Source organism: Grammomys surdaster, unplaced genomic scaffold (assembly GCF_004785775.1).
Source record: "Grammomys surdaster isolate TR1022 unplaced genomic scaffold, NIH_TR_1.0 125940, whole genome shotgun sequence".
In the NCBI taxonomy this organism is placed as follows: domain Eukaryota; kingdom Metazoa; phylum Chordata; class Mammalia; order Rodentia; family Muridae; genus Grammomys; species Grammomys surdaster.
In genome coordinates, this window is record NW_021620762.1 from 1,089,461 (window position 1) to 1,099,900 (window position 10,440).

The 10,440-nt window shown below is 54.3% G+C and overlaps 2 protein-coding genes across 3 annotated transcripts in view; one reads left to right on the plus strand and one right to left on the minus strand.

Annotated features, from left to right (window-relative positions):
- Positions 1-2,956, plus strand: part of Tk1 (thymidine kinase 1) — a 10,205-nt gene extending 7,249 nt beyond the window's left edge. The window contains exons 5-7 of the mRNA XM_028752825.1: positions 1,260-1,349; positions 2,083-2,202; positions 2,288-2,956. Coding sequence (XP_028608658.1) covers positions 1,260-1,349; positions 2,083-2,202; positions 2,288-2,479 — 402 coding nt within the window. The 3' untranslated portion in view covers positions 2,480-2,956. The remainder of the gene's footprint in view (positions 1-1,259; positions 1,350-2,082; positions 2,203-2,287) is intronic.
- Positions 2,957-4,078: 1,122 nt separating this feature from the next.
- Syngr2 (synaptogyrin 2) lies at positions 4,079-8,733 on the minus strand. 2 transcript variants are annotated; one of them, XM_028752816.1, is made up of 4 exons: positions 8,605-8,733; positions 5,742-5,979; positions 5,235-5,374; positions 4,079-5,141 (listed from the first exon to the last, which is right to left on the minus strand). In XM_028752816.1, the coding sequence occupies exons 1-4, from the start codon at positions 8,701-8,703 to the stop codon at positions 4,944-4,946; spliced, it is 675 nt and encodes a 224-aa protein (XP_028608649.1). In that variant the 5' UTR covers positions 8,704-8,733; the 3' UTR covers positions 4,079-4,943. The 2 variants fall into 2 exon arrangements, with proteins under 2 accessions (XP_028608649.1, XP_028608650.1); XM_028752817.1 differs by lacking the exon at positions 5,235-5,374 and having other exon boundaries at positions 8,605-8,719.
- Between the last annotated feature and the right edge of the window lie 1,707 nt (positions 8,734-10,440).

Sequence of the window (10,440 nt, forward strand, 5' to 3'; positions counted from 1 at the left end):
GTGTGCGTGTGCGTGTGCGTGTGCGTGTGCGTGTGCGTGTGCGTGTGCTTTTATGGGTGCCTGCAGAGGCCAAAAGAGGACATTAGATCCCTTGCAGCTGGAGTTACAGATGTTTGTAAGCTATCTGATGTGGGTGTTGGAATTGAATTCTGGTTATCTATAAGAACAAGTCATGCTTTTAACCACTGAACCATCTCTCCAGCCCTGTATTTTTTGAGACAGGGTCTCATAGCTTTGAACTTCGTAATCCTTCTACCTTTAAAGTACTGGTACTATGGTGTTGGACACTGTGTCCAGTTCACTAGATGCTGGGGGTGGAGCCCAAGGCTTCACACACACTGCGTAAGCTCTTCTACCAGCTGAGCTACCTGGTCTGCCCCTGAAGTTCCTTTTTTTTGTTGTTTGGGTTTTTTTTTTTGTTTGTTTGTATGTTTTTGTTTTTTGAGACAGGGTTTCTCTGTATAACCCTGGCTGTCCTGGAACTCACTCTGTAGACCAGGCTGGCCTCGAACTCAGAAATCCACCTGCCTCTGCCTCCCAGGTGCTGGGATTAAAGGCGTGCGCCACCACTGCCCGGCCCCCCCTTTTTTTTTATAACACATGGTTGTAACTGGCCATGTGGTGCTGGAAACTGGGTCCTCTGTAAGAGCAGCAAGCGCTCCACCCCCGGCCCTCTCTGAGGGCCCATTTTAAACATGAGCTGTGTTTAGCTTCTAAGGCTGCCCTAATAGCACTCAACAAGGACTTTAGGCACGGAGCTTTGTACACTGACAGTTCTGGAACAAAGAGACCCGTGGTATAGGCAGGGCCACTTCTTTCCAAGAACTGTAAGGGAAAGGTCTAGCCTGGTGGCTCTCAACCTTCCTAACACTGAGACCTTTACATGGTTCCTCATGTGCGGGGACCCCCAACCATACAATTATTTTTGTTGCTACTTCATAACTATGATTTTGCTGCTGTTATGAATCTGAATAATATAAATGTCTGATACGTGGCCCCTGTGAAAGGGCTGTTCAACCCCAGGGGGTTGTGACCCATGAGTTGAGAACTGCTGTCCCAGCCTCTCTGGTATGTAGAGGCCTCTGTCGGGTGCTGGATGGAGTCCGATGGCACACCCTGGGTAGCAGTGTGCAGATGGGATGCGCCACAGGACTGGTGTGTGGGCTGGGCTCTGGCTTCCCCCATGCTCAGATCCCACGTGGTCTTCATGAGGCCCCTGCTCGGGGCAACTCAACTTCATCCTCTCTAAACTTTCCCAGTTCCCTGACATTGTGGAATTCTGCGAAACGATGGCCAATGAAGGCAAGACAGTGATTGTGGCGGCGCTGGATGGAACCTTCCAGAGGAAGGTAAGGATGTCTGACCCTGGCTTGCAGCGGGTCCTGAGAGGGGAGAACTTTTTTTTTTTTTTTTTTTTTTTTTTTTTTTTGGTTTTATGAGACAGGGTTTCTCTGTGTAGCCCTGGCTGTCCTGGAATTCACTCTGTAGACCAGGCTAGCCTCGAACCCTTGAACTCAGAAATCCGCCTGCCTCTGCCTCCCAAGTGCTGGGATTAAAGGCGTGCGCCACCACGGCCCGGCCTTGTATGCTGAAGTAGGTGTGTTCAGAATAGAAGCTGTTGGCTGGTGGGTGGGCTGAACTAGCCACAGGGTAGAGAGCAGGAGGGTGTGGTTCTCTAGAAAAGCAGGAGCAGTAAAGTATGATGGAGCCTGAATCATGGGGTTTAAAAGAGAAGCGTTGGGGCTGGGGAGAGCTCAGGCTGTAACATGCTTGCCTTGCAAAGCACACAGGCTTGTGTTAGATCCTCTGAACTTTTTTAAAAATGACATCACTGGGAGACAAAGACAGGCAGCAAGCTCACTGGCAAGCCGACCTACACTATAAGCTCCAAGCCAGTGAGAGACCCTGTTTCCAAAAGAACCAAGGTAGACAGTGCCAGAGGAACCGAGGTTCCTCTCTGGCCTACACGCGCACGCACACACACACACACACACACACACACACACACACACACACGAACACAGGCAGAGGAGGGAAGTCCCTGGCTAACGTCACTGGACGTGCCTGCTGTCCTCTGTGCAGGCTTTCGGTAGCATCTTGAACCTGGTGCCCCTGTCCGAGAGTGTGGTGAAGCTCACCGCTGTATGCATGGAGTGCTTCCGAGAAGCTGCCTACACCAAGAGGCTGGGCCTGGAGAAAGAGGTATCTCTCCCTGCTTCTGCCCAAGTTGTGGGGTGGGTTTAGGCTTTGGCTTCTGAGTCTCTCCCTCACATGTCCCTCCCACCAGGTGGAGGTGATTGGTGGAGCAGACAAGTATCACTCTGTGTGCCGCCAATGCTACTTTAAGAAGCCTTCAGCACAGACTGCTGTGCTAGACAACAAAGAGAACTGCCCGGTGCTGGGGCAGTCTGGAGAGGCCTCGGCTGTCAGGAAGCTCTTTGCCCCTCAGCAAGTCCTACAGTACAACTCTGCCAACTGAGAGGACCTGAGGCCTGCCAGCTCCTACCCCAGGTTGGACTCTCAGAGAGCAGGGGGAGGGGCAGGGCCTGCCGTTCCTAATGGACACTGTGCCCTGGACAGGCTTGTCATCCGCTTGGTGAAGCCTTTTAGTTCTCTTCTTGGTTGCTCAGATGCCTCAGCGCAGACTGGAGCCCAGACCCTGCCTGGTAGCTAGGGTCCCACATTCAGTCAAAGGTGAGGACAGAGCTGCCCAGCATTGTGACACTGATGGTGCTAGCTTCTTCCTTGTTGGTGGCTTTCACGGCTGGTTTCAGTCTCAGAGCCCCACCCCTTACCAAGGCTCCAGCCCTTGCACAACGCCCCCATTTGTGCCTAAACATGACCTAGGCTGCCACTGTGTCCCCCAGAACTAGCCTTTGACGTGAGCCAAGAGAGGATGTCTCTCGTGCTTCGTTGTGCAAAATGAACAATATTAAAGCTTACCACTTAATGAGAACGTGTTTCTCCTTAGCCTGGGTTTCCCTAACTTGCAACTGGTGCCCACATGACTTGGGGGTAGAAATTTATGTAATACCATCCACCACAGCCCAAGAGGAACAGTCACCCACATTTCTATCTGGTTGATTTCAGGACAAAAATGGCAAAGGAACCTGCTAGGAGAGTCAGATGGTGTTTCCAGCTGGTACTGGGAGGTCAGGTTTTGTGAGACAGACACTTGATAACTTGAGAAAACAGCTCAGATAGGCCTTGGAAAGTGGGCAGGGTGGCACTTGAGGACCAGAGACCTGGGTCTAAGGTGCCGGTGTGCCACTGGTGCTGTGCCCAGCTTGCCTGCCATCTAGCTCATTAACCACTCAAGGTAAGCTCTACAGAGGAGACCCACAGCTCCCAGCCTGGCTGTTAGCTTACTTGAGATTCTGAAAGACACTATCAACAGTCTCATGATTGCACAAGAGTTACCTCAGGGGCATGCTGCTTCCTGACAGAGACGGGTCCACTCCCTGCCAGGTCCCTGCAAGGTGTCAAGAGGGGTCAGAGTCAACCTCAGAGGGGCAGCACCCAGGGGCCCCTGGCAGACAGCAGAACCCTGGCAAGCTGTCCAGAACAATCCGTCTTAACAAGCTGACATGGTGGCTATTTTAGGATGCAGTGGAAGGCAGTGTGAAGAATGAGACCCCATTGGGGAAGCTGCCACCCCAAGTTCAAAGAACATGGTCTAGCTGGATGGACATGATGGTCTAAGCTTTACCCAGCACTCAAGGGGCAGAGCCAGGTGGGTCTCTGAGCTCCACAGTAAGACCTGTCTAAGGCAAAACAACAAAAGATATGGTGTGGAACTAGAACCGGGCTGGGGCAGGAGGATTGCCTCAAGTTGGAGGCTTACCTGAGTTACACAGTGAGACGCTGCTCTAGCCAAGCATGCACCAGAAGCCTGGGCTATGCAGATAGTGTCTTTGAAAGGCTGGAAGCTGGCTCAGTTGCCTAGCATGAAGTCCAGGGTTCGGAACCAAGCACTTGGGGAAGGTTGGAGGGCTATCCTTGGCTAATGTTTGAGGCCTTGTCTAATGCCATCGAAAGTGTATCTCTGCCCTAGCCTGAGGTGCCAGTGAGGACAACACGCTGAGAAAAAGGTTTATTCCATCTCCAAACTAGTCTACAGAACCTGAGGGCAGGGGTGTCCCCACCAAGTCTCCAATACATTCAGTGCAGGGGTTCCTGCCCTCCCTCTAATATCTAACAGCTGCTTGGGAGTATTTACATAAAGCTGGGTGTTAAATCCAGGCAAGTCTCCGTCCCTTCTGCCAGGGGCGGGGGCAAGAAGGAAGTGGTATTTAGTCCCTCTGCGTGCCCTGCAGCTGGCAGGCAAGCACCCTGGGGACGGTTGGCACAGTGGTGACCCCCAGAAGACAGCAGTGAGCAAGCAGCCCAGCCGGAGCTGGGGACTGACCCTGAGTGAGGTCGTGAGGAGGTGAGCACTCCGAGGAGACAGGCACAAGGATCCCCAACCTTGTCTTTGGAGGAAAAAAAAAAAAAAGAGTTGGGCCTCCCATGGTCTCTAACTGTGGAGAAACTGGCAGATGTCAGAAAAGGCGCGTAGCAGGCCCCTGCCTCTGGCTCTCTGACAAGGGATTCAGGGTTATTAAAAGCAACGAGGAGCACACAGCTGGATGATAGCGCTGGTTAAGCAAATCCAAGGCCCTGGGTTCCATCTACAGTACTGGGGTCAGGCACAAAAAAGATCTCGTAAAAACCCTTTCCTCAAAAATGCCCTTGAGGATCGGGTTGGTGGTGGTGAAGTCCCTCTGGGCATGGGCACTTCAGGTGTGCTCTGGCTGCAGCTGGGATGCAGAAAGGCATGGATTCTGGCTGTCAACTGTAACAGGCAAGGGACTACAGTTCTGGACAGCAAACCTTGAGAGGAGTCCAGGGTAGAGGGGTGCCCCCCTCCCCAGCACTCTCCCTGCCTCTTTGTTCCTGGCTGCTCAGTACACTGGAGGAGGCTGGTAGCCCTCAGTAGTCTCCACATTCTGGGTGAAGGGTGGCTGCTGGTAGTTTTCCACAGAGGCACTAGGGTAGGAGGCATAGGCTGTGTTGGGATCCGGGGTGGGGTCCACGTAGTTCTGAATGAAGGCATCCACTCCAGCCTTGTATCGCTGGTAGGCCAGGGAAGCCAGCACACCCTGTGGGTGGGAGAGAGAGACCCAAGGTGTGGGCAGGGCAAGGGGACCTCAGTCTTCACCCAAGCCTCCAAACTACCCTCATGGTTCACCTACCCAGGAGAAGATGGAGAAGAAGCTGAAGGTGATGGCTGCCCGCGCTGAGTCCGCTCCTACCCGGACATCTTCGGGTTTCGTGGCTGACCACTGGTTTGTCAGGAAGCAGAAACCAACAAACCACAGGAAGGTCCAGAGAGCTAGGGAAATAACAAGGGGGAGAGTTGGCCCCAGGGACAGCGTGGATCTCCGGGGTCCAGGAGGGACACAGAGAAGGACTCTCCCAAGGCTGTGGGCTGTGTAACCTATAGAAGCAGAGGGAGGTGAGGGCTAAGGGGTCAGCTACTATGTGGGGTTCATAAGTCCAGAAGCCTGATGTTGTGCCTCACCCTTATGCCCCAACACCCAATTTCTGGAGTCAGAAAGCCTTGTGTGCCATCCCAGAGCACAGGGGGACCTAGCAGAAGCCTCAGGTGAGGTTCATGACCCTCAGCTGCTGTCAGCATCCCCTCCCAACAGTAGCAAAGCCTCTCGTAAAGCCTCGGTATACCCGTGCCACAGGCATACCCGAGAAGAGCAGGTCTCCAATGACCAGGTACTTGCGGTCAGTGGCATTGCTTATCTGGGAGAAGAAGGCATCAACCACCAGGAAGAAGGCTGAAGCCAGGAAGGCCAGCACCCCGATGGCACTGCCATAGCGGCAGGCATCCTCGTTCTGATTGAACACGCAGTATAGCTGGTCAGATGTGTGAATGTTGGTGTAGCCCTCGCCGAAGATGCAGGAGAACACGATCAAGGCCAAGACCTGGGGAGAGGAGAGTCCATGGGCCGTGGGCCAGAGCCTGTACAGACCCATTAGGGCCTAGAGAGGAGGATCCTAGCAGGACATCAGGATGTCTCCTCTCTCTGCTGATGCCCCTTTCTGAGACTGGTGTTTCAACCCCTTCTGGACTCCTGGGGCTGAGGTGACAGGCAAACTGTGGCCAGGGCATCATCAAAACAGGTCCTGACTACAAGGTGGTGGGGACTAAATAGATGGGCTATTTATTACAAAAAGGGGCGATTCCCTAGCTGCCTGACTACAGAGTGACCTTATTTAGGGTTGTGACTAAGAACAAAGAAGAATCCACCCAGGCTGGAGAGATGGTTCAGTGGTTAAGAGCACTGACTGCTCTTCCAGAGGTCCTGAGTTCAATTCCCAGCAACCACATGGTGGCTCACAACCATCTGTAATGGGGCCTGATGCCCTCTTCTGGTGTGTGTCTAAAGACAACTGCAGTGTACTCATATAAAATAAATAAATAAATAAATCTTTTTAGAAGAAGAAGAAGAATCCACCCACCTCCATTTTGAATGAGATTTGGAGTTTCGTTGGGGGAGGGGATGTTGGTTTGGGTTTTTTGTTTGTTTTGTGTGAAGGAGTTTCATTTAGCTATAACGCAGAATGATCCTGACTCCTGATCCTCCTGCCTCCACTTCCAAAGCTGGGATAGTCATGTGCCAGCATGCCTGGTTGGGCTCCCCCCAACCCTATCCCACCCTGATTGCTGGCAATTTGAACCCAGGGCTTCACACATGCTAGGCAAATGCACTACTACTGACCTACGTTTTCAGCCCTTGAGGTTGTGTGTGTGTGAGTTTTTTTGTTTTTTGTTTTGTTTTGTTTGTTTGTTTGTTTTTTTGTTTGTTTAAGACAGGGTCTCATTAGGTAGTGATGGCTGTCCTGGAGTTCAGAGAGCCTGCCTCTGCCTCCAGAATAGAATGTTGGGATTAAAGAAGACCTGGAGACTCATAACCACCTGTGACTCCAATTCTAGGGGACAAGATAACCACCTTCTGACTCTGAATACCAGGCACGCACGTAGTGTACCTTCATACACACAGGCCAACACTCATACATATGAAATAAAAATAAGTAAATAAAAAATAAAAAAGACAGGATCTCACTCCGGTTCAGGCTGGCCTGAAGTTTATGACAATCCTGCCTCAGCTTCCTCAATGCCGAGATACAGGGGTGAGCCACCACATCCCATTTGAATGAGTTTTAAATAAGGTGAGCCGCAAAATCACGGAGGTGAAACTCAGGGTTTCATCCAACCTTCCCCCCAACATCCTGCCCCAAGTCAACTCTACAGCATCAACCAACATCTTCCAGAACACCCTTCAACAGCAGCCCTGTTCCTCTCCAAGACTCCCTAGGGCAAGAGGATCCCCAGCGGGCCAGCCTTCTCCCTACAAGGACTTCCGGTTTCTTTGGCACGTCGGCCCCTCCCCTCCAGAGAACTACTAGTCTCCAGCCCCACATTGGTTCCCCTCAGAACAAGGTTCTTGGGGTGGTCAGGTCCAAAGATCTGTGAGCCAGGCTCAGATCTTGCAGGAGTCAGGGCAGAGGTGGGAAACTCACACGCAGAGACTGCCCAGAGTTTGGTAGGCCGGCCCTTTGGAATCGCCCTAGTCATTTCGCCTCCACCCCACGCCCTAAGGCTACTGCCAAGCCCACGTCAACGCGGCAGATGCAACTGAGTCTGTGGGCACCTGGCTGCCTGCAGACTCGCAGGGCCTGAGCGATCCTGCCGGGACGCTCTCCATAGGGCTGTGGAACTGGCAGTCACAAGCCCCGCCCCCAGCTGCGATGAAGCCGGAACTCCAAGGCTGGGCGCAGAGTCTGGGTCAGGACTCCTGGCACTGCCATCCTGACTGACAGGGTACAACCCAGGAGGGAGTCACTAGACTCCACCGCTAGGCTGGGAGGCTCCGGGGAGCCAGGGCACCTCCAAGGTTCCAGGCCCAGACCCCCTGGGCGCAGTGGGGCCACCCTCAATCTGGCAGCTAAAGCCTCAGCGGTCAGTGTTTTCATCCCAAGATATGGAAATCCGCCCTGCACGCCTGGTACAAGAGGGCTCGCCCCGCTTCTAGGGCGGGAGTGCATTCTGGTGGGTGAGCAGACCTGTTGCGAGCCTCTGAGAGGAAAGGAAACCCTCCTTCAGGGCGCCCGGCCAATCCCCCTCTTTGCACCCCACGTGGCTTCAGAAAGTCCCTTCCAGGTGAATTCCCTAGGCTGGGAGCCGCGGCGTGCCGGGCACCTGCTGTGGCGTGCCCCTCTCCGGCCCCTCCCACTGCCAGCAGGGCGACAGGCCGGCCTCCCCGGAGCACCTCGGGGACGTCCCGCACCAGAGCGGCCCGGACGAGTGGTCGACGGTGCGGTGGGGCCCGGCCCCGAGTTGGGGAGACAAAATCCGGAGCCACACAGTGGAAAAGGCGACAGGACGCACGGGCTGAAAGGAACAGAGACCCGGAGGGGGCGCGGGGCTCCGCGCTCTCCGCCAGGCCCGGGACGCGCGGCTGCCGCCACCTGTCGCGCTCCGCGGCCGGCGGCCCACGGGCCCTGGTACCCGGACGCGCGGCTCCGGGTCCTCTCTGGCCGACTCACCATGCTCACAAGGCGCGTCACCACCTGAGGCTGCGACACGAAGCGCCGCAGGTCGAAGGAGCCGCCAGCGTTGGCCGCGCCATAGGCCCCGCTCTCCATGTCGCCGTCGCCGCCGAGCCGCGGATGGCCGGGAACCAGCCGGATTGCCCCGCCCCGTCCCGGCCCGCCCACGGGGCGGGGCCTGCCGCCGACAGGGCGGGGCCAACCGCCGGGAAGTAGGGGCAGTGTACCCCTCCGTACTAGTAGTGGAAGCTGGCAGGAGCTTGGAGCTGCGCCTGAGGCGGCAGGGTGCTGAAGGGGGAGAAAAAGCTCACCCCTGGGAATCTGTCCTACTAAGTTCAACCAGAAAAGATCAGAGAGTCCCCAGGAAGAGACATCCTAGGCGGCCCCCACTTTACACTTACACTGTGCCCTGGTGAAGGTCCTCTCACGGAAGCCCTCCGGACACCCAAATCCCACCAATCCAGAACCCAGGCTCATAAATACCTGGACGTCACCATCCTGCTCCAGACCAAAGGACTGGGGCATAAGTTCTTGCCTAGCTCGTCAGAGGCCCCCCGGGTTCCAGCCTCTGGACTACCATAGTAATAACTATGGCCCCCACCATTCTGGTTACCCTTTGCTCTGGAGCTAAGCCTAGGGTAGGGTGAAGGACAGTCCTTTACCCACTCTTCTTGGACCTGCCAGGCAAAAGGCTCTGAAGGGCAGAGTGCCTGCACATCTCTAGACATCGTGATCATATGCCGCAAAGCACCTGGTGCTTGTTTGAGGCAGAGAAAGGCAGCAGGAGAATACAGAGTTCAAGACCAGACTGAGCTAGCTGAGGTCCTGTTTCAAACAAGCACACACACACACTGAGGAATGTTAAGTTTAAAAGTTAAAACCAGCTGGGCAGTGGTGGTGCATGCCTTTAATCCCAGCACTTGGGAGGCAGAGGGAGGCAGATTTCTGAGTTTGAGGCCAGCCTGGTCTACAGAGTGAGTTCCAGGACACCCAGGGCTACACAGAGAAACCCTGTCTCAGAAAAACCAAAAAAAAAAAAAAAAGTTAAAACCAATAAGATCGTTAGTTAATAAAACCCAGCTCCCCCCTCTTCCCCAAATAACATTTAGAAAGGGAACCAGGTGCTTACTCTGAAGGGCTTGTGTGTCAACCCAGGGCCTCACCCTCACACTGAGTCCCAAGAGGCCTCCAGACACCCTTCTGATGACAACACAACTTTGTTGCCAAGGGAACTGTGGCTGTTGAGGGGTGTAGAGGGCTGAGAAGTGACACAGAATGGAGTCACAACAAGATGGCGTTACCACAGTCACTTCAATGGGTGAAGATTAATGAGGCAGAGTCACCTCAGTAATGAGGAGGGCTGGAAAATAAGGGAGCTGAGGCAGAAACCTGCCCCGCCAGAAGGGGCGCCCCTGGGGATAAGGCAGGAGTAGGCACAAGAGGGGCTGAGCCGCCTTCTTCTTCTTCTTCTTCTTCTTCTTCTTCTTCTTCTTCTTCTTCTTTTTTGGTTTTTCGAGACTGGGTTTCTCTGTATAGTCCTGGCTGTCCTGGAACCGCCTGCCTCTGCCTCCCAAGTGCTGGGATTAAAGGCGTGCACCACCACTGCCCGGCAAGGGGGCTGAGCCTTCTAACAGTCTATCTGCACCCTCTCCTCACTCATAGAGCCATGACAAGCTGCTGGTAGGTGAGCTCAGGGCTACTTCCTAAAATCTGTCCACACACTCCATAAGGGTTTGATGAAAGAGACCTGGCTGGCAGGATTCTCCACAACCCTTCCTTCCTCCTTCCTTCCTTCCTTCCTTCCTTCCTTCCTTCCTTCCTCCCTCCCTCCCG